Source organism: Macaca thibetana, chromosome 3 (assembly GCF_024542745.1).
Source record: "Macaca thibetana thibetana isolate TM-01 chromosome 3, ASM2454274v1, whole genome shotgun sequence".
NCBI classification, from domain to species: Eukaryota; Metazoa; Chordata; class Mammalia; order Primates; family Cercopithecidae; genus Macaca; species Macaca thibetana.
The window spans coordinates 114,548,031-114,571,495 of record NC_065580.1 but is presented as its reverse complement, the minus strand read 5'-3'; the positions used below and the strand labels follow the sequence as shown (position 1 = coordinate 114,571,495).

At 50.1% G+C, this 23,465-nt stretch overlaps 1 protein-coding gene across 11 annotated transcripts in view; it reads left to right on the top strand.

The window, feature by feature from the left end:
* CAMK2B (calcium/calmodulin dependent protein kinase II beta) overlaps nt 1-23,465 on the top strand; it is a 227,816-nt gene that overhangs the window by 142,982 nt on the left and 61,369 nt on the right. For 10 of the 11 annotated variants that reach the window (XM_050783401.1, XM_050783398.1, XM_050783405.1 and 7 more), the window contains exons 1-2: nt 11,074-11,258; nt 19,001-19,095. In XM_050783401.1, the coding sequence (XP_050639358.1) occupies nt 11,089-11,258; nt 19,001-19,095 (265 nt within the window). In that variant the 5' untranslated portion in view covers nt 11,074-11,088. Of the gene's footprint in view, nt 1-11,073; nt 11,259-19,000; nt 19,096-23,465 lie in introns of those variants that run through there. The other variant, XM_050783402.1, reaches the window with a different exon arrangement.

The window sequence follows — 23,465 nt, the reverse complement described above, 5'->3', positions numbered from 1 at the left end:
TCTTTACCCTGTTGACGCATTGGATTATAGTAATTAATTTTTGAATATTGAACGAGACTTGCATACCTGGGATAAATCCCGCATGATCATGATACATAATTCTTTTTATACATTGTTGGACTCAATTTGGTAATATTTTGTTGAGAATTTTTGCATCTGTGTTCATGTGAAATTTTGGTCTGTATATTTCTTTTCTTTAAATAATGTCTTTGTCTGGTTTTAGTATTAGGGTAATGCTAATACTCATGGAATGAATTAGCAAGTATTCTTGCTGCTTCTATTTTCTAAAAGAGATTTTAGAAAATTGATATGATTTCTTCTTTACATGTTTGGTAGAATTCACCAATGAACCAATCTGGGCCTGGTGTTTTCTGTTTTGGAAAATTATTAATCACTCATTCAATTTCTTTTAGAGATTCAGTTCTATTTACATTATATTATCTATATCTCATTGTGTGAGTTTTAGAGGATTGTATCTTTCAAGGAGTTGGTTCATATTATCTAGGCTATCAAATTTATGGCCATAGAGTTTTTCATAGTATTTCTTTATTAGTCTTTTAATATCCATGGGATCTGTGGTGGTGGCCCCACTTTTATTTCTGGTATTAGTAATTTGCCTCTTTTCTCTTTTTTTCTTAGTTAACCTGATTAGCAGGTTTCCAATTTTATTGATCTTCTCAAATAACTAGCTTTTGACTTTGTTGATTTTCTGTATCAATTTCTTGTTTGCACAATTCATTGATTTGTGCTCTAGTTTTTATTCTTTTTTCTGCTTACTTTGGATTTAATTTGCTTTTCTTTTTCTAGTTTCTTAAGGTGGAAGCTTAAATTACTGATTTTAGATTTTTCTTTTCTTCTTTTTTTTTTTTTTTTTTTTTTTGAGACCGAGTCTCACTCTGTTACCAGGCTGGAATGCAGTGACGCAATCTCAGTTCATTGCAACTTCCAACTTCCTGGTTCAAGTGATTCTCGTGCCTCAGTCTCCTAAGTAGCTGGGATTACAGGCATGCGCCACCACGCCCAGCTAGATTTTGTATTTTTAGTAGAGACAGGGTTTCACCATGTTGGCCAGGCTGGTCTCGAACTCCTGACCTCAGGTGATCCACCCAACTCGGCCTCCCAAAGTGCTGGGATTACAGGCGTGAGCCACTGTGCCTGGCCTCTTCTTTTCAAAATGTATGCACTTGATGCTATAAATTTTCCTCTAAAGATTACTTTTGACCAGGTGCAATGGCTTACACCCGTAATCCCAGTACTTTGGGAAGACAAGGTGGGAGTATCACCTGGTTCAAGACTGGCCTGGGAAACATAGCAAAATCCTGTTTCTTCTTTTTTTTTTTTTTTTTTTTTGAGACGGAGTCTCGCTGTGTCGCCCAGGCTGGAGTGCAGTGGCCGGATCTCAGCTCACTGCAAGCTCTGCCTCCCGGGTTTTTACGCCATTCTCCTGCCTCAGCCTCCCGAGTAGCCGGGACTACAGGCGCCCGCCACCTCGCCCGGCTAGTTTTTTTTTTGTATTTTTTAGTAGAGACGGGGTTTCACCGTGTTAGCCAGGATGGTCTCGAACTCCTGACCTCGTGATCCGCCCGTCTCGGCCTCCCAAAGTGCTGGGATTACAGGCTTGAGCCACCGCGCCCGGCCCTGCAAAATCCTGTTTCTAAACAAACAAACAAACAAACAAGCAAACAAACAAATCGCAGGGCATGGTGGTGTGTGCCTGTAGTCCTATCTACTCAGGAGGCTGAGGCGGGAGGATCATTTGAGCCTAGGAGTTCAAGACTGCAGTGGGCTATGATTGTGTCACTGCACTCCAGCCTACATGACAGAGTGAGACCTTGTCCCTAAAAAATAAATAAATAATAAAGACTACCTTTGCTGCATTCTATAAATTTTGATAAGTTGTATTTTCATTTAGTTCAAAATATTTTAAAATTTCCCTTGACATTTTTTCTTTTGTCTGTGTGTCATTTAGAAGTGTGGTGTTTCCATGTATTTTGGGCTTTTCCAGCTATCTTTCTGCTACTGATTTCTAGTGTAATTCCATTGCAGTCTGAGAGCATACTTTGTATGATTACTATTATTTTAAATGTATCAGGATGTGTTTATGGCCCCAAATGCGGTCTATCTTGGTGATTGTTCCATGTGAGCTTGAGAAGAAAATGTATTCTGCTGTTGTTGGATGAAGTAGTCTATAGATGTCCATTAGAGCTAGTTGATTGATGAAGCTGTTGAGTTCAATCATGTCCTTACTGATTTTTTGCCTGCTGGATCTGTCCATTTCTGATAGAGTTGTGTTGAAGTCACCAACAATGATAGTGGAATCCTCTTTTTATCCTTACAGTTCCATCAGTTTTTGCCTCACATATTTTGATGCTCTGTGTTAGGTACGCACATGTTTAGGACTGCATATCATCTTAGAAAATTGAACCCTTTATTATTATGTAGTGCTCTTCTTTATTCCCAATAATTTCCCTTGTTGTAAAATCTGTTTTTTTTTTTTTTTTTCTGATATCAATATAGTTACTCCTGGGTGGGTGCAGTGGCTCCCACGTGTAATCACAGCACTTTAGGAGGTCCAGGTGGGAGAATCACTTGAGCCTAGGAGTTCAAGACCAGCTTGGGCACCATAGCAACACCCTGTCTCTACTATATATAGCTGGGCGTGGTGGCTTACACCTGTAATCCCAGCACCTAAGTGAGAGGAATGCTTGAATCTAGGAGTTTGAGACCAGTCTAGGGAGCATAGCAAGACCCCATCTCTACAAAAAATAAAAAAAATTAGCCAGCCATGGTGGCACATGCCTGTAGTCCCATCAACTTGGGAGACTGAGGGAGGAGGATTTCTTGAGCCTGGAAGGTAGAGGCTACAGTGAGCCATGATTGTGACGGAGTGAGACCCTGTCTGAACAACTACACATACACACACACACACACATATACATAAAGTTACTCCAGCTTTATTTTAATTATTGTTAGCATGCTACACCTTTCTCCATCCATTTGCTTTTTTAAATTATGATAAAACAAAATTATACATTATGTATAATTTACCATTAAAGAATCCATTCTTTATCCATGAAAGAAATAATCATGGTTAACATTTATTGAGCATTTTACTAGGCACCAGACTATACATTGTTTTTGACTTTTCCAAAAGCTCTAAGAGATACTATTATCATCTCCATTTACAGATGAGGAGTTTTCTCAGGATCACACAATAAATGGTAGAGTCCAGAAATGGACAAAGAATGGTCAATCGCAAATTATTGATCCTAAAACGATTATTTTCTCTAATTCATGTAGACAGTTCAGTTATATGTATTTTGATTTGGCTAATCAAAATTATTCTTTTTATTTGTTTTTAATTTTTAAATTGTGTCATATATACATAAAAATTTTACTATCTTAACCATTTCTAAGGATACAATTCAGTGACATTAAGTATATTCACATTGTTGTGCTGCCATCACCACAATCATTGTCCAGGATTTTTTCATCTTCCCCAACTGAAATTCTGTACCCACTAAAAACTGACTTCCCCTTCTCTCCTCACTCCAGCAACCACTGTTCTACTTTCTCTCTATGAATTTGCCTATTCTAGGTATCCCATATAAAGGGAATCATGTGGTATTTGTGTCTTTTGTGACTGGTTTATTTCACTTAGCGTAATGTCCTCAAGATACGTCTATGTTGTAGACGTGATTTCCTTCCTTTTCAAGGCTGAATAATATTCATTGTATATATAGACCACACTTTATTTATCCATTCTTCTGTCAATGGACATTTGAGTTGCTTCTACTTTTGACTATTGTGAATAATGCTGCTATGAATATTGTATACAAGTATCTGTTTGAGTCCCTGCTTTACATTTTTTTTGGATCCACCTTGGAGTGGAATTGCTGGATCATATGGTAATTCTATGTTTAACTTTCTGAGGAGCTGCCAAACTGTTTTTCACAGTGGCTGCAACATTTTACATTCCCACCAGCAATGCACAAGGGTTCCAAGTCCTCTACACCCTCACCAACACTTGTTATTTTCAGGCTTTTTTTAATTAAAAAAAAATTTATAATAGTCATCTTAATGGATGTGAAGTGGTATCTCATTACGGTTTTGATTTGATTTGTCTCATGGCTAGTGATGTTGAACATATTTTCAACATCTCTTATTTGCCATTTGCATATCTACTTTGGAGAAATGTCTATTCAAGTTCTTTGCTCATTTTTTGAATTGGCTTGTTTGTTTCTTTGTTATTGACGTTTAGGAGTTCTCCTATATTTATCCGACATCAGATAGATGAGTCGCAAATATTTTATCCAATTCTGTGGGTTGTCTTTTCACTCTCTTGATAGTGTCCTTTGATGCACAAAAATTTTGTATTTTGGTGAAGTCCAATTAATTTTTCTTTTGTTGCCTGCACTTCTGATGTCATATCCGAGAAATCATTGCCAAATCCAATGTTATGAAGATTTCCACCTATGTTTTCTTCTAAGTGTTTTATAATTTTAGCCTTAAATTTAGGTCTTTGATTCATTTTCAGTTACTGTTTGTATATTGTATAAGATAAGGATCCAACTTCATTGTTTTGCATGTGAGTATCCCAGTTTCCTCATCACCACTTGTTGAAAAGACTGTCCTTTCTCCATTGAATAACCAATATATTGGTTTGTTGAAAATCAGTATATTGGAGAATTTATTTCTGGGCACTCTATTTTATTCCTTTGTTGAAAATCAATATATTGGAGAATTTATTTCTGGGCACTCTATTTTATTCCATTGGTCTCTGTGTCTGTCCTTATGCCAGTTTCAGACCATTTTGATTATTATAGTTTTGTATTCAGGTTGGGTTTTTCATTTTGTTTTGTTTTTGAGATGGAGTCTTACTCTGTCACCCAGGCTAGAGTGCAGTGGCATGATCTCAGCTCACTTCAATCTCCACCTTCCGGATTCAGGTGATTCTCCTGCCTCAGCCTCCCGAGTAGCTGGGATTAAAGGTGTGCACCACCATGCCCGGCTAATTTTTGTATTTTTATTAGAGAACAGGGTTTGGCCATGTTGGCCAGGCTGGTCTTGAACTCCTGACCTCAAGTGACCCACCCTCCTCGGCCTCCCAAAGTGCTGGGATTACAGGCATGAGGCACTGCATCTGGCCAGTTTTATATTAAGTTTTGAAATCAGGAAATGTGAGTCCCCCAACTTTGTTTTTCTTTTTCAAGATTATTTTGACCATTTTTTTGTCCCTGGAGACTCCATATCAATTTTAAGATTTTTTTTTTTCCCCCTGCAAAAAAGTCATTGGAATTTTGATAGGAATTTCACTTGAATCTGTAGATATAACTTTGAGTAGTATCCATGCCTTTACTCTTCACTTATTTGTGTCTTCATATTTAAATAGGTTTCTTGTAGATGACATACAGTTTGGTCTTGTTTTTTGATCCAATAAGACAATCTCTGTCTTTTAATTTGCGTATATAGACCCATTGACATTTAAAGTGATTATTGATATAGTTGGATTGATAGCTACCACATTTGTTTCTGTTTATTATTTTTCCTTCTTTTCTTTGTTTCTTTTTTTGTCTTCTACTCTTTTTCTGCTTTCTGTGGTTTAATTGAGCATTTTATATGATTCCATTTTCTCTCCTCTCTTGCTTCTCTTAGCATTCCTCCTCTTCCTCCTCCTCCTGCTCCTCCTCCTCCTCTTTCTCCTTCTTTTCCTCCTTCTCCTTCTCCTCCTCCTCCTCCTACTCTCCTTCTTCTTCTTTTTCCTCTCTTCCTCTTTCTCTTCTGTGGTTGTCCTAGAGTTTGCAATATACCTATATACCTCTACAACTAACCCAAGTCCACTCTCAAACAACACTATACCATTTCACAGGTAATGAAGTAATGCAAATACCTTATAGGTTATAGCAGAGTATTTCTAATTCCTCTCTCCTATCCCTGATAATGTTGCTTTCTTTCACTTATCCATAAATGATAATTACCAAATACACTGTTGGTATCATTATTTTGAACAAATTGTTATCTATTAGATCAATGAATAATTAGAAAAAAGATTTCATATTACCTTCACTTATTTCTTCTCTCAGTCTCTTCCTTTCTTTATGTAGATCCAAGTTTCTGAGCTATGTCATTTTCCTTCTTTCTGAATAATTTCTTTTAACATTTCTTACAAGGCAGGTATACTGGTGACCAATTGCCTCAATTTTTGTTTGAGAACATCTTTGTTTCTCCTTTATTTTTGATGGATAATTTCTCTGGATACAGAATTCTAGGTTGGTGGTTCATTTCTTTCAACACTTTAGATATTTTACTCCACTCTCTTCTTGTGAGCTTGAGAAGTCTGATGTAATGTTTCTTTGCCCCTTGACAAGGTAAGGCATTTTTTGCTTCTGGGTTATTTCAAGATTTTCTCTTCGATTTTCTGCAGTTTGATGTGATATGACCAGATATACACTTTGGGGTATTTCTTCTGCTAGGAATTCTCTGAGCATCCTGGATTTGTGGTTTGGTGCCTGGCTTCAATTTTGGAAAGCCTCAGTCAACATTACTTCAAATATTTATTCTGCTTTTCCCCTTTCTTCTCCTTCTGATATTTCCATTGTATGCGTTTATATCTTTTGTAATTTTTCCATAGTTCTTGGATTATTTTGTTTTGTCTTTTTCATTCTGTTTTTGTCTTTGCATTTTAGTTTTAGAAGTTCCTATTGATACGTTTTCAAACTCACTGATTGGTTCTTTAGCTGTGTCTAGTCTGCATCAAAGAATTATTTATTTCTGTTACAGCATTTTTGATTTCTAGCATTTTAACTTCCATCTCTTTACTTATATCACCCACCTGTTCTTGTATGTTGTCCACTTCTCCCATTAGAGCCTTTAGCATGGGAATTACAGTTGTTTTAAGTTTCCGGTTTGATAGTTCCCAAAAGCTTTGGTTCTGGTGCATGCTCTGTATCTTCAGACTATTTTTTCTGCCTTTTTATAAGCCTTGTAGTTTTTTATTGAAAGCTGGACATGATGTACTGGGTAAAAGGGATGTGGTGAACAGGCCTTCAGTAATGTGACAGCAGGATGTTGGGGGAAAGGAAGCATTCTGTACTCCTATAATTAGGCCTCAGTATTTTAGTCAGCGTGTGCCTGCCCCTGTGCTGTGACCTTCACAAGTGCTTCTCAGTCTCTCCCTTCCACTGGCTTATGTACTACAGGGTGGCTGGAGGGGGCTGGAGTTGGGTATTTCCCTTCCCCAAGGCAGGTTTGGCTCTGATAAAGCCCCAGCAGGTTGGGCTGTAGTAAGATAATTTCTCCTGAGGGCAGGCTTTGTTAAGAAGAACAGAACGCTCTGGCACATTTCAAAATGAATACTTTTCTCCTCCCCCTGCTAGAAGCCCTGAGGAGTTTTCCTGCAGTCTTTGCTGTGAGAACCTGGTAGGGCTCCTGGAGGTAGAACTTACAAAAGTGTGGGTGCGCCCTGCTAAGGCTGTGCACCCTGGAATTCTCAGACTTGTCCACGCTGAGCATTTAGCAATTCGGCAATTACAGTTTAGGTTTTCCTGCCCCAGTACTGGTTCCATGGAGGTTTCTGCCCTGGTAAGTTGTGATTCTCCACACTTGATTTTAAAGAAAGGCTGAGAAGTGATGGTAAGTTGTAATTCTCTCTATCTGCCAATTTTGGAGGCAGCAGTTTTCCTGCAACCTCAGTTCTCTGATGGATCTAAGAAGAGTTGTTGATTTTCAGTTTGTTTAGCTTTTTGTCTGTAAGAACAGGAGTGACGACTTCCAAGCTTCTCACATGCTAGACCAATGTTTTAAGCTTTACTTTTTACATTTTTTAGGGTTTTTTTGTTTGTTTGTTTACATTTAGGTATTTTTTAAAAATCTACCCAGAAGTTATTTTTCAGTGTCATTTGAGGTAGACACCTGTTATTCTAACACATCAACCCTGTGTAATAGGTATCATCAAACCCATTTTGCAGACCAGCACTAAGTTATAAGTCCAGAATTCACCCCAGGTCTTCCTGATTCAAACCTCCCATCTTTCTAATCTCCCCTTGGCTTTTCTGAGTCCAGAATTGTGGGCCTTGATTGTCTTCCCTTGACTTTCCGCATCCCAGGTGGGACAGAAAGTGCAGCGCCTGCTGGGAAGGATACACCATCAGCATCTGCCAATCTCCATCTGTATCTGACTCTGCTGTTCCCTGGGACCTAGCTGACCTTTTGTTGGGCGGGGTGGGTGCACTGCCGTAGTGTCCTGGGAGGGTCCTGTTTGGTCTTAGAGAGGCCAGCACCCCCACAGAATTGTCATACAAACATACACCAGCCTATATATGGCCAAGCTATGGGCAGGGTACCAAGGTGGTGAGGGTGCTGGCCTGGGTGCCCTTTGGGGAGATGAGGAGCAGAGGGCCAGGAGATGACACTTATACAAATCAGGAGGGACTGATCCAGGGCCAGGAGGTAGCCTGTTGACTCATAGATCTTTCTAAATCACACATAGAGATCTCATGATGTGCATCCGTGGTCCCCTTCTGGTGCTCAGTGCAGACATTGCCAATCAATCCCAGGGCACGTGCAGCCAAGCCCCAGCGTTCCCACCATCCCTGGGCAAGCACTGCCCAGTGCCTTCTGCATGCCTGTTCTGGGCTGGTCGCCGGGACAGAGAGGGAGCAATCAGTGCCTGGGGACCAACTGTCTGTTCCATAGCCCTTTTGCTACCTGTGCGCGCCACGTATCAGGCCACCCATCACATCAGCAGCATGCATCCCAGGATGCTTGTGCCCTTGTCCTGCCTCTTGTTGCACCCCTTCCGTCGGCCCTGTGATACACAGACGGGGCGTCTGATGTGGTCCCTTGGGGTTGGGGACTTTGGTGAGAGCAGGAGGACCCGAGAAGAGAGGCAGAGACTGGGGGTTTCCTTCCTTGGAGAGGGGTCAGCCAGGTGTGTGGGATGCTGGGTGGGAAGAGGGAGAATTAGCTTTCTGGGGATGTGTGGAGCCTTGAGAGCCAGTCGGACCTCACCCGACTGCAGATTGCTGCCCACTGCCTTGCTGTCATTGGCTTTCTTGCCTTGAGCTCTCCAGGATGACCCAGAGGGTCCTGGCTGTAGCAGATCCTGGCAGTGGGTCTGGGCAGTATGAAACCTGAGGCCCCTGAGGCCGAAATTGAAGACAGTGTTACAGAAACAAGTCAAAAATCACACTGTTCTGCTATCCTATACAGCCGGGTACCGTCAGGCCACGGACCAGTACTGGGACCAGTACACGGACCAGGAACTGGGCTGCACAGCAGGAGATGTGCCGTGGGCAAGCCAGCATCACGGCCTGAGCTCTGCCTCCTGTCAGATCGGCGGCGGTGTTAGATTCTCATAGGAGCACGAACCCTATTGTGAACTGCGCAAGCGAGGGATCTAGGTCGCGCGCTCCTTAAAAGAATCTAACGGCCGGGCGCGGTGGCTCAAGCCTGTAATCCCAGCACTTTGGGAGGCCGAGATGGGCGGATCACAAGGTCAGGAGATCGAGACCATCCTGGCTAACATGGTGAAACCCCGTCTCTACTAAAAATACAAAAAACTAGCCGGGCGAGGTGGCGGGCGCCTGTAGTCCCAGCTACTCGGGAGGCTGAGGCAGGAGAATGGCGTAAACCCGGGAAGCGGAGCTTGCAGTGAGCTGAGATCCAGCCACTGCACTCCAGCCTGGGCGACAGAGCGAGACTCCGTCTCAAAAAAAAAAAAAAAAAAAAAAAAAAAAAAAAAAAAAAGAATCTAACTAACGCCTGATGATGTGAGGTGGAACGGTTTCATTCTATTCAAACTATTTTTCCCTAGCCCCCGCCCCAGTCTGTGGGAAAATTGCCTTCCATAAAACCAGTCCCTGGTGCCAGAAAGGCTGGGGACCACTGCTATACGGGATTGTCAACATATGGGAGGAAAACCTGTACAGACTCGATCTGGCTGTCTGGAAGTGACCACGACCACGTTGACCCATGTGAAAATGTGGAAGCGCTCCCATGCATCACCATTCCCCTGTGAACCTCACCAGGGCATATGGGGGATTTTGTCATGAGCGTATTTGGTTAAGAAATGGCCTGTGCTCTGCTCATAGCATTGTCAAAAATGTGAAGAAAATGGTGTCTCTGAATATACTTTCCTGGCTTGACCGGATGATGAGCCATTCAGTATCTGGGAGGAAATTTAGCAGAACAGTGACCAGGGACCTGGCAGGTTTGAGACTTTGAAGCACCGAAGCGAGTGGCTTCCTGCACAGGTGGGTGGGAAGGGCCCTGCCCCTGAGAGAGGGGCTCTGATGGGAGGGGCGCCTGGTCCCCAGGAGGCCGAGAGGGGCAGCCACACCACTCTGCTGAGAGGGGCAGAGAGCAGAAAGTGTTCTGCTGGGGTTTTCTCGTTCTGAGATGCACCCACAAAGACCCCAGGGCAGTGGCTGCTGCTGTGGGGTGGAGCCGTCAAATTTGGGTGTTCCTTGGATGAGCCTGTGGACATCAGGTTGATGGACAGGAGAGGTTTCTGCCCGGCTCTTGCCATGTGTTTCTTTGTTAATGTGTTCATTTCATCAGAAGTATCTGTTGTGGCTTCAGTGGATCACACAGGTTTCAGAAAGGGGCCAGTGTTGAGTCCTAAGAATAGAAGTTCCTTCTCCTTCCACTCCTGGCCCTCCAGAGCCTTTTTGAATAAAGATTTCTGTGGTCAAATAGGTTAAGAAAAGGATGAACCTCATACTCCCTTCTTGGAGATTCACAGTACAGATGATCCCATTAAAGGCCCTGAGAAGTCCTGCAGTTAAAGAAAGGAAGGAAGGAAGCATTGTCTAACCTATTGGTTCCCAAACTCCTTTTCTCACAGAACCCCTTTTACACCTAGCATCTGTTAATGTCCTGTGAAGCTTATGTTTGAGGAGTGTGATTTGGGAAGTGTTTGCCTGCTGTAGCTGCACACAGTGGCAGATTCCACAAGGCAGACCTGGGCTCAGCTTGCATCCTGGGCTGAACTGCATCCCCCAGAATTCATGTATGTGGAAGCCCAGTCCTCAAAATGTGACTGTATTTGGAAATAGGATAGTAGCAGATGTAATTAGTCACGTTAGGATGAGGTCATATTGGAGATGTGACTGGCGTTCTTATAAACGGGTGTTCTTGGACACAGAGACACACGCAGAGAGAATACCATGTAACTGTGAAGGCAGAGATTGGGGTGATGCATCTAGAAGCCAACTAGCACCAAGAATTGCAGGCAGCACTGGAATCCAAGGAGAGAGGTAAGGAACAGATTCTCCCCCCAGCCCTAGGAAGGAACCAGCCCTAATCTCTGCCTTCTGGCCACCAGAACTGTAAGAAAACATATATCTGTTGTTTAAACCGCTTGGTTGGTGGTACTTTGTTGCAGCAGCCCGAGCAGACTCATAAAGCGTGGATAAGTTAGGACTTTAGCTCTCATTGGGCTCCGAAGCTGGCGGTGGGGAGCCCTTGGGCCAAAGCAGGAAAGAGCTTTGGGAACTCTCTCTGGGGCTGTATGAGCTACCCAGATTCCAAGTTTGGAAGAATTGACGTGAATTGTGCTTTTGGAAGTGAACGCTACTGAAATAACTGAAACAGTCATGGCAGGCCATTTTTGAGAAGAGAAGTTAGAGACCTCCTAAACGCTTGCTAATCGAGGAAGCACCCAGCTATCAGTGGTGTGTCAACTTGAGGGAATGTTGTTTCCTATAAGTGAGTATGTGATCTCGGTCAAAATGTGGGACTCGTGTGTGAAGTCATGTTAAATACAAAAGTCAAATACAAAATAGGAACTCCCGTGCTGATAAGGCATGTGCTTGGGTGCCGGCCCAGGCCACAGCGAGTTTGGGTCTCACAAGCAGAAATGAGTGTGTCCAGCTGCTTGTCTCCAGTAGGGTCACCTCAGACCTACTTTTTAGAACCCAGGATGCCTGGGCCCTGAGCAGAGTGGACAACACAGCCCTGGGGGCTCGGAATGCACCTGCCTGGGGAACGTCCTGCCAGTTGCAGGGAGGAATGCCCACCCGCCTCCCTGTGGGATGTTGCTCTGGGCCTGGGGACTCCAGCTCCTGCCTGGCGGGGCACATGCTTGTCCAAAACTCCTCAGAAGCCCAAATACTGTCCTCCCTTGCCCAAACCCCAGGGTCAGAGAGGCTGGGGATGGGTAAATACCGTGCAAAGAAGTATGCAGCTGTCAGATCATGCTGTTGAGGCTTCATTAACAGTGCGGGGGACATAGTGAGGGGACAAAGTGGAAAGTGGCAGCAAGAGCCCCCTGATCGTGTAAGAAGACACCTCCCCATGGTGCAGAGCTGCACACTTGCACACATACAAACATCGGTGGGGCCCTACTGACCATGCTGTGGGTTATGGAGGCGACGTCAACGCGTTCTGTAGACCTTCTTGTTTACTCCATAGCAAACATCATAAACGTAACAATAATACAAACATACATTCCATCTACTGTGAACGTGAGTTATGTTTTTGCATTATCATAAGCAGAAAAATACACAAAAGAAAAAACCCACAACAACCTCAGCACTCTGTTCCATATAAAAGTTACTGTTTCCACCAAATTGCTTAGGTCAAGATTAGCATATAAAAGGACCTCCCCCTCTGGCACTCCCAAGAGCTCATTTTAATCAAAGGTAGGAACTGTGTTTTTAAGCCAACACACAAATAAATACCAATTTGATTTAGTTTCACCCATACAGGAAAAACACGAAGGTCTGCATGAGGTCAGTGGACTTGTGCCTTCTGGGTGTCCCCCACCCCTAGCCCAGGCCTCCTCGTGGAGCCCACCTGGGCCAGCCAGGCAAGAAAGGACATAGGTGGCCTGAGGCTGGTTTCAGAACAACCATTTATTAATTTACAGCAGGAAATAAAGCTGTCGGCCTGAGAGTGCTTCTGTGGCTGGCCCAGACTCTTCCAGAAGGACCTGCTCTGGAGGACCTGCGGGGGGAGGGAGCTGTGCTTGTTACTACGGAGACAGTGCCTGGCCCGCGTGGGGAGCATCACACGCAAAACCTGGATGGGAAATTTCGATTTACAAAACAGGTCAGCCAGACTTGGATCTTTTGCTTTTACTCAAGGCTCCGTAGCTGCTTTCTAAAATTCTAAAATTTAAGAACTTCCTGGGATTGCGTGTGGCCGTGCTGTACATCAAAGGGGTCCCATGGCCCTTGGCTGTCACTGTTGTTGGGAATCCGAGAGGCATTTCCAGCCCATTCTGCAACGTCTGAATGAGGAGAGTGCACGCGTGTGTGTGCACACGCCTGTGAACTGCAGCCAACCTGCGAGGCTCAGGGTTGAGGCAGGCAGCCCTGGCTCGGGTGGCACAGGCCCCAGTGCTCGGGGAGGAAACTGGACGCTGTGGACATGGGCTGCGGGAGGCAGAGAGAGGAACAGGGAGAGAAGCTGCTGCCTCCGAAATTTCCTCTAAGGGAACAGAATCCAAGTGTTGAGTGGGCTAATGCAGAGGCCGCTTTGATCCTGTGTGGCCCAGCGCTGCCCTGCAGGAGCTCAGCAGCCTGTCGTGGGGATCACATGCACGAGGCAGCCCCGAGAGCCCGGGTCCCCGCCCATGCCATCCTGACAGCAGAATCACACTGCCAGCTCTTTCTGGATGCCGGATACTGTGTTGTGGCTGGTACATGTGTCACCTCATTCTGTGTAGGGGGACAATCACTGCTATATTACTGATGGAAGTCACCAGCCCTTGTGAGGTAGCTGGGGAGGGCGCCTGAGCAAGGTCTGCGTGACCACACGGGATGGGCGGTGGGGACCCAGGGTCCAACCTTCCCTCCCTGGTGTCATTACCAAGTGTCTTAACTGGCACCCCAAGAGCCGGTAATCATGGTAACCCCCACTCTTCACCAGTGAAGGTGAGGCATGAGAGGGCCCTAGAGGGGCTGTTGTGTGGTCCTGCTGGGGGCAAGGCGAGTGAGACCCAGCATATTCCTGCTCTCTGGGCCCTCACATGAACTCCAGCCATGCTGCTCAGGGACACACCTCCTCCCAGCTCGCCGGGGAGAGGTGTGGGAAGCTGGGGAGGGCCGCAGTGCAACCAGCTCCTAGTGGAAAGCAGGGCAGGTCACAGAGCCACCTGCAGTGGGGAGCTCCGTGGGGGTTGGTGGGAGCCATGGATAGTCAGCAACAGGTGGCTGGTTTCAAGTGGGGACTGGAGGGAAGAGGCAGGCATGGGGGTGGGGGGACAGCTCAGAGTTGGGAAAGCCAGGGCCTGGACCAGCAGTCTGTTGTGGAGCCAGAGAAGCCATAGACTGGATGTGAGGAGGAGACAGAGGCGGATGGGGCATCCTGCAGACAATGACGCTTCCTGCCGCCTCTGCCCGTGAAGCCCCGGGAGCCCACAGGATGCCCGTGAAACACCAACTGCCCTGGGTGGCTGCAGTCAGGGCAGCTACACTCAGCACCTCTCCTCGCAGGTGGCCTTCACCCCATTATCACGCGAGGAGGCTGAGCCCCCTGCAATAAAGGAGGTGCCCAAGCAGGTGCAGTCATAGAAACAGGCCACGTAGTTCTGGGGCTCCATTCTCACCATTCTTCCCCTTCTCTTTCAGGACAGGTTACCCTGGTACTCTTGATCCCACTGTAAATGAGACAGCGTTCAGAGCCTTCCACAAAGCAAGGACTCAAAGAGTGTTTTCTTGTTTTGATTAGCTTTATTTGATTTTAAAAGCACCGTAATATGCTAGGTGCCCGGGGGCCTCATGATCTGAACAGGTTATTCAAAATTGCTTTCAGCCTGGCTCAGTAGCATTCGTCCCACGCAGGCCATCATGCAGGCAACCTTGATGTTCAGATGCAGTTCGCAGCCCACAGGAACATCGACCTGGGATCCCATAGGAGCACCTCTTCCAGCTACTTCCTGCCTTTGCCCCAACCCACTGTGCCCTTGCAGCTGCCTGGGGCGGGCCACACCCCAGGGGCAGGCGTGCGGTCAGTCTGTGCACCTGCAGTGCCATCCAAGGCATTCTTTGCTGAGCCTGAGGACCATGCTGCCACCTGCTAGGCCCACCCGTGCTTCCGAACAAGAAGACAGGGTTTCGAGCCTGTGTGTGCGCTGGTGGGGAGGTGGGGAGCCTAAGCTCCAGGCCTTATTTACTTGGGGTACCCCCTGGCTCTGACCAGAGCCTTATGGCCTCATTGTAGCACAGACCCATCTACCCACAGTTCCCGGAAACCTTGGTGGGTCTCCCCTCCTGCTGGGACACTCTAGGGGCCGCTCTTCCTGTACTGCTGGGCTGGACAAGCCCTGAGGCCCAGCAGCTCCACGCTCCACAGCCCACTGTATTGCTTGCAGGTCAGTTCTTGCTCCTATATCACAGCCTAGGCACTGTGCCTGATACCTAGGTCCAGAGTATAGGGCACTCTGCCCATAGAGAGCCACTGGAAGGGGGAGTGGCAAAAGTGAACAGGTAAATAATTAAGTAAACTAACCTAAGGAACATGAGAGGTGCAATATCTAAAGACCAAGCTGACTTTCTGTGAGAGCTGGGAAAGGGGGCAGCTGTTTGCATTGGATCTTGAAGGACACATAGGAGTTTGCCCTTGGCAGCAGGGACAGGCTTACGATGCAGATCTAGGCTCTTTGTCAGTGTTGTCTCTCAATGTTTATAAACTCTGGCGGGCAAGCACTGGGTTGCAAGGGAGGATGTTGATGGTGCTGGCTTCTTTGCTCTGGGGGAAGCCAGAGATGTTGGGGCCCCAGCCGTGGCCTGCATGGCTCATGCTAAATGTGTTTGTGGCCGCTTCTCAAGAGGGCTGACACTTCCAAAGGGGCTTCCTGTGACAGATTGCTGTCTGGCAAGTGGCAGAACCACCAGGAAGGGGAGGAGGCAGAGGTGGATCTGCAGCTGCCAGCCCAAGTCCCCTGGGGAGATGGCAGGATGGGTGCGGGTGGACAGCCATTATGGGGAGGAGCCCCTTTCAGGGTGCTCTTTAGGGGAAGTGGTGGGTGAAGCAGGCAAATGACTGGGATGGGAGACTTAAGCATGCATTCCTTAAGTCCCCCAGAGGAGAGAGGAGAGGGAGAGATTGGGTACGGCGATGACATTGGGGCTCAGAGAAGGTCTGGGGCTGCGGTGGGGGACAGAAGGCGTGGGAGAGGCAGAGCCCAGGAGCAGGGCGGAGGGGGCAGTGGTGTCTTTGGGAGCCGGCCCTCCTGCTCTTCCCCCAGCTGGCCACCTTCTCCCTCTGGGGGCATCCGAGTCCCTGGGAAAGGGGACCCTGTCCTCTCTTCTTGAGGGTGCCCTCCACCCCACCTGCAGGCCTGTGTCCAAGAGCAGGGCCTTCCTCACCCCCGGGCCCTGCAACCCGGGCCCTTCCTGCGAGTGTCTGCCGGGTGCCTGGCACCGTGCCTGCCACCTCGTATGTCACTGCAGCTGTGCGGCCTGGTGCTCCCATCCTACACTCATCCCAAGGCCCCCAGCCATGCCTTCCTCCTTCCTCTGTGGGCTGCCTGGCCTTGGCCCCCTGGCTCTGGCAGTCTTACCTGTGTTCCCTGCCCCGCCTTCGCTGATTGCTGACTGCTCTGACCCAGGCCGATGGTGCAGGGGTGGCTCTGGAGCCTTCTGCAGAGGAGAAAGGGGCTGCCTGACCCAGGGAGGGGAGAGGGACCAACTGGAGGAATCCCTAGACCCACCCACCTGCTGCCAGACTCTTGGTGGTATGGTGCGTGGATGTCATGTGCTGGGAACAGCTGTGGCTTGCCGCCCTTTGCTCCTGTACTTGAGTCCGGCCAGCAGCTGGGAGGCTGCTGTGCTGGTGGGAAGCTGCACTTGGGTGTCCTCCCGGCTCCCAGGATGGGCTCACCACAGCGGTGCCTTACGGGCATCATCAGCTTGGCATAGATGTGCAGTGTGTTGAACTTCCCACTGAGGGTCAGCCCTGCAGTGTGTGATCGGGTCCCAGTGCAGGGAGGCCCAGACTCCCCGCTCCCTTCAGGGCCTGGTCCAGAGCACGCAGTGGAGGCCTGCCAGGTCAGCCCTGCGGCCACTGAGGCCACTGAGCCTTCTAGGGGTCAGAGCGCGACAGATGGTAGCTCAGGACTCGTTTCTGGAAGCTCTCACCTCTCCTGATCAAGAAGTCTGGCAAACAGCCACACAGTAGTGGCCCCAGAAAGCCCTTCTGCTTGGTCATATGGATGGGGAAACTGAGGCTCAGAGAGCTATGTCACCCTGTCTAACCGGGATTGAAGCCAGACCAGGCAAAAAGCCCATGGTCTTTGCCCTCACCTCAATCTCCCAAGTTAATGTTATATGTTAAAAACAATAATCCTTTCTTTATATTTTTCTTTAAAAACATTTTGAGAACATAACTGATGCACATGGTGAAAAAATCAAGCAGAGCAAGAGAATGCGGAGTGAACAGTGAGCGCCCCCGCGGAGTCTCCCCCCGCTGCGTCATCTCCCCCCGCCACGCCTGCCCCTGCCGCGTCTCCCCCCCACATCTCCTGAGGCAGCCCCTGTCCCTGTTCACGGGTTGACTTTAAAAAGCTAAGATGCAGCTCAGCGGCCGCCCAAGCACAATCACTGCTCATAAGACCTGAGTCATTAAGAAAATGTTCAATTAGATTTAGTGTAATTATTTATCTTTCTGAGGAATTGAACAGTACTCTTTTACAAAGATTTATCTCCACGAAGGACTGTAGATAAAACAGTGTTCATATGTAAGATGCTCCTCTTCCACCACGCAGAGTCCTTGGCCTGCACTCCCATGTGGGTTTCTCAGGCTGTCCAGGCCGAGGAAGCTGTCTGGGAGGGGAGGCTGGGCACTTTGCAGGCGCAGACACGGGAGGGCCGTGCATGCTCAGGTTTGCACTGGTGGGTGCCTGCCTGGTGGTGGGCTTCCTCCAAGCCCCCCTTTCTCCCAGCGCCAGCCTGAAAGCATCCGCTGGCCCTTCTGTCTGGACTCAGACCCTTCATGTGACATTTATTGTCCAGGACCCTTGCCTTACATGTGCTGTTCTTAGAAAATAATCTGAAATCAAATTAAATCAACGGTGGTGACTAGTCAGATTCTTCGGTGCCTCCTGGTGGGCACTGGCCCCCTCCCCTCCTGCCTCATAGGCTCTGTGGCTCCCATTGGGTGGCACTGACTCCCTCAGGGTGCCCTGAAGCTGGGGCAGGAGCTCCTCCGCAGGCCAGGCTTTGTGCGGTACGTTCAGGGCCTCTTCTCGATGGCCTCAGCAGCCTTAACCGCATTCCTTCCATGTGTCTCTTGGGCTCTGGACCATGGTTGGTGCTGGTCAGCTCCCTCTGTGCCCCATCCCTCCTCCCCTCTCCCTACCCCCAGGCTGCCAGTTCGTGAATATCCCTTTGCCCCTACCCTGGGCCTCCATGGCCTCTGCGATGACACCTGGACAGTGGAGGATCTCAGGACCCTCTCCTCCAGCTTTGCAGTTTAACGATGTGATGTTTCTCCCTCCCTACAAAACTTTCCTTGAGTCTCCATGTCCGACTGCACCAAATCCCAATATAACTGCCCTCTGGAGCTGGGCCTTCCAGACAAGGCCAGCTTCATTTCCCTCTAGGGAGGACTCAGCAGGGCCTCATGGATGTGGTACAGAGCCCCTGAGGATGCCTGCTGAGAGACCTGTGGACGTAGACTCTTGGTCCAGCCAACCCACAAGGATACAGGCTTGTGGGTCACACAGAAGCTGAACGGGGCCCATCCGCCGCCCTCCCGAGGGCCTGACCGATCTTCCTTCTCTGCACAGCCCCCCAGGGCGTGCCATCTGCCAGGGCTCTGCCAGCCATCGGGAAGCCGGCCTCTGTTCTGCTGGTGTTGAGTGGGGCCAGCTGAGAGTGGCTTGTGAGGAGCACCCACTTCCTCACAGTTTCTGACTCACAGCCATCTACCCGAGGCCGGGCTGATGGCTGAATGCTTAATGGGGAGTGTTTATGGGGAGATTAATCCACTCTCTCTCTTTCTCCTTGTCTGTCTCTGTCTCTGTCTCTCGCTCCCCCATTTTCCTCCCCAGGGGGGCTTTCTCTGTGGTCCGACGCTGTGTCAAGCTCTGCACCGGCCATGAGTATGCAGCCAAGATCATCAACACCAAGAAGCTGTCAGCCAGAGGTAGGGCATGGGGAGTGTCCTGCGCAGCTGCTGTCAGGCTGGGGCAGGGGCTTTGGAGGCCATGCCCTGTGGACTGGGCAGCAGGTCCCTCCCGGGCTTGGCCAGCACTTGGCCCACCTGGCCTGTGACTCCACGCACAGATGCGGTGGGTTCCTGGAGTGGAGGCTGTGGCACAGGGAGGCACAGGAGTGTTGGGGACTTGAGGGCACCTCTGGCCTGGTGGGGCCTGGGCTGGTGGGGGTGCTGAGGGACCCTCAGACCCCTGGATTCACCTTTGTGCTCTGGTTAGGGTGTTCTCAGGGCCCCCCTTCACCTCCCCTTCCCAAGTGTATTGGGGTCTCTGTCCCCAGAGCTGGAGGGGGAGAGGTTCAAGGTGGCCAGGCCGCCATGGTGGTTGGGTGATGTCATCTGCCCTGAGAGCCGTGGGCCGAATGAGAGCTCAGTGACAAAGTTTCGGGTGACCAGGCAGTGCTGCGGTTGGCCATCTGCTTTCTGACAGCAGAGTCCTGGCATCATGGCCAACTGGGAGGTGACCCGGCAGTTTCTTAACTAACAGAGCCCAAGTCTTATACACAGTGGCAGGGCACTCCCGCCTGCCCTGGGAGGGCTTCTCAGACACGTGGGGTGTGTGCGAGGAAGGGCCTCGAGTGGTGCTGGCCCCAGGTGGCCCTCGGCGTGTGGATGTGCCTCCCGAGCCCTGCTGGCCATGGTCAGCTCTGGGCGCTGCAGATGGTGATGGAGCAGACAGGCTCCTGCCCTCACGGGGTCTCCCTGCCCTTGTGCTGTCCTTGTCCCGTGGGGCAGGTCAAGGACAAACAACACCCAAAGTCAGCACACAGCAAATCTGATGGTGATGGGCAGAGGCATCCTGGGGCAGCTGTTGTGGTTGGAGCACAGATCTGAGGAGGCGATGGGGAGGGACTAGCGCAGGGGTCCTGCTGGAGCCCCAAGGTGGGGTGTGCCAGAGCGCCAGGTGAGGCTGTGGAGGTGGGTGCGGGGTGGGTGGGCTGCCTCACTGAGGTGGCAGCCCCATGTCACTGCCCTGTATGGTGCAGGTCCATGGAGGAGGGACCGGCCGGATGATGCCCTGGTAGAGGGAGCCAAGTGAAGCCCCTGTCTGCTGCTCTCAGCCCCTCCCCTCCCAGGGCACTGCCAGCAGCCTTGATTAGCATCCAGGCACAAATCTGAGCTAATTGGGAGCTGGAGAGGCCCTGACCCATCTGGCCAGGCTGCCAGATGCTGAGGGCCTAATGTGGGCAGAGACGGGCCTCCTCTGGGTTGGTGGGAGAGCTGCCTACTGTCTGTGGCCTGCAGTTTACAGTGATCCAGCCACCTGTGGGGGCGGGCATGTGCGATTTGTGGAGCGATGTGTTGTTTGAGTGACTGCTGTGTACTAGGCCATCAGTGTTTCCCCTTCTTGGGAGCATTCTCTGACACCAGGTTGTGGGGAGGTCCTTTAGGCTGCAGTAGGACCTGCTCCTGTCCCAGCCCTTGTCTGCCTCCTTGTCACTGAGCCATGAAGGGGCTTGGGGGTGCCCGGGGCTTGGAGGTGCCCAGGGCTGGGTCAGTCCCCCTGTGGGTGTCCCAGCCCACGAGGGGCCATGGGAGGGTGACACTGCAGAAGGTTCAGCAGGGACACTGAGGAGTGGGCTGGGGCAGGTCCAGAGGCATGCGCTCCCAACCATTCCCCACATATTGTGGGGGCCTGGGTTTCCCTTCTGCCCTGTGCCTCCACCTGCTGGTCAGCTCTCTTGGCCCCCTGGGGCCCAGCCTGTGGTGGGGTGGGTGGGCCAGGCTGTGTTCCAGGACCTAGGGCAGTCAGCTTGTTTTTTCTTGATCAAGACACAGAACTGGTCGTAAGTGGGCGGTGCTCAGTTGTGCCTGTGGCCAGTTCCTGTGGGTCTCTGAGAGACATCCCTGAGGCCTGGACACTCCCTGCCTGTCACAGGGCGCCACGGAGAGGAGGTCTGTGTGTGCGTGAGCATACCTACGCATGTTCACACATGTGTCTATGCACACATGCATGTGTAGGTGCATGTGTGGACTGTCTGGCCCTCCGGCAGTTAGGCTGGGACCAGCCCAAGCTGAGCTGGGGGAATGAGAGGTCCTCCCAGGTCCTGCTTGGGAAGATGCGTCAGGGAACCCAGGGGCCTGGAGTGAGGGAGGTGGGGGTCCTGGAAGTGGCCCCTGGCTGGGAGAGCAGTGGGTGGAGGTGAAGGCCACTTGCTCCAAGAGTCAGCTTCGATGGGCTCCGCGGTGTTTGGACAAGCAGGTGGGAGGAGGAGGGAGTGACCTCTGTAGCCAGGATTTCAGTCCAGACTCAGGAGGAATGTCCAGGAAGCCTCCAGGTACTGAGCCATGTGGTTGAGGCAAGAGGGGACACCAGCCTGAGTGTGTCATTATGGGTGAGACCAAGGGTGATTGGGGTTCTGGGGGGCAGATGTCGCCGGGAGCAGAGGGCAGGAAGCTGCTGATGCCGAGAGGCCTGGCCAGGGTCCTGGGGTGTCTGCTGAGTGCACAGACCCTGAATGGGCGGCCATACCACGACCACAGGATCTGAGCTGCCTCTGCTGTCCTCCAAACCTGTGCTGCTGGGAGTCGTGGGTCAGTGTGGTCATCTGCGGTGGCCACATTTTCCCCAGGACCACCCAGGGACTGCTGCTGGCTTGAGCCCAGGCATGGGGATGATCGAGTGTGGGCCACCGCCTGCTGTTCTCCTGGCCTCAGGGAGCAGCTCATATGTCGTGTGACTGCCCCATCATGGATGAAGACCCACACGTGTCTGGTGGCCCCGCTGGACCCTCAGTCCTGGCACTGCCCAGTGCAGCCTTTCTCTAGCAGGCTTGAAACTGAGATGCTAGGCATGGCACAGGTCCCACGGCCACCCTGCGATGACAGCAATCATGTTAAAGCCGGCGCCTCCCGCGTGCTTTCTGTGTGCCCTGCACGGAGCCCAGGAGGCTTCTGTGTTCCCTGACATTCTGTGGCTGGCACTGGCGGAGGCACTAGTGTGAAGTGTTCTGGAGGGGTGGGGGGAGTATCACCCAGCACAAAGGTGGATCCCTAAGCCAGGAAGAGCAGGAACCTCAAACACCTCACGTTGGAGCCTCCCAGGCACCCCCTCTCCCTCATCCCTCTCCTGATTTTATGCTCATCCCTGCCTCGTTTCTCTGTTGTTTTGCCACATGGGCGTTTCACCCGCTTGTGTCTGAGCCTGAAAGTGGAGTTGTGCTGCCACTGCGACCTGCCTTGTGCTCGGGTGATGTTCTGGGGTGTGTCCGTGGGATGGATCCCTTCCCACTGCCGTGCGATGTTCTGTTGAACAAAGGCTGCTACTTTTCTGGCTCTAGTTAATTGCTGATGACGCTGGCAGACCCACTGAGACCCCACACTCGGGAGGAGCTCCATGACACGTGTCAGTGAATTCAGTTTGGCAAAAATGTTGCTTGCCGGTCAACTTGGTGTTTTAAAAGCCTGTGCAAATGTATTAGCCTGGGAAACCAGAACCCATAGCTGGCTGTCTCCCTCCTGCTTTTCCATCTGTCCCTGAAGGTCAGCAGCCACCCCCACCCACCTTGGGCCCTTCCTTATCAGGGACCTCCAAAGCCTTGTCCACCTAGACCTGCAGCCCTGATATGCACTTCCCAGGGCCATACATGTGAGGCAGCACCACCTCGTGCCCTGTGGCCTGGTGACACATGTGTGCAGTGTGGGCCCTCTCTCCACAGATTGAGTCCCGTGGGGCCTTCCCTCCCTCCTGGATGCCGGGCCCACACCCGTGGGCCCATGCAGGGCAGCACTGTGCTGCCAGCGTCTCCTTTGGGATCACTTTGTCCCTGCCTGCTTCTCCTCGGCCAGGGACCATGGGGCATGTCAGACCCAGGGCTTCCTGGCCACTCTGCACATTCTGCTTCATTCCTCAATTGTGTGAGACCTTAGGAGGAGAGAGGAACCCCTTTAGACACGCCCTAGGCATAGACTCTCACTCATCTAACAGGTTTACACTGAGGACACAAAGATGAGCAGATACAGCCTGAAACCAGCAGCGACGACACTGTGTGCTGGGTGGGGCCCTGGAGAGGCAGTCCTGAGGGGTCGGAGCAAGTCACTCCAAAAGTTGTGTTGCATGGGCGTTGAAGGATGAGTAGGAGTTTGTTAGGGTCAAGCAGAAAACCACCCGAGTATGATTCTGTGGAATTACATAGCTCCTCTAATTAACCTCACACCCCCTATTTATAGTCTCAAAGTGCTCTATGAGTCAGAAGGATTTAGGGTAGCAGGAATCTGAGTGAGAGGATGGCTGCGCCCTGGAGACCCTGCTGACCACACAGACCGCAGAGCTGAGCTGCTTTGTGTTGCCATGAACGCCC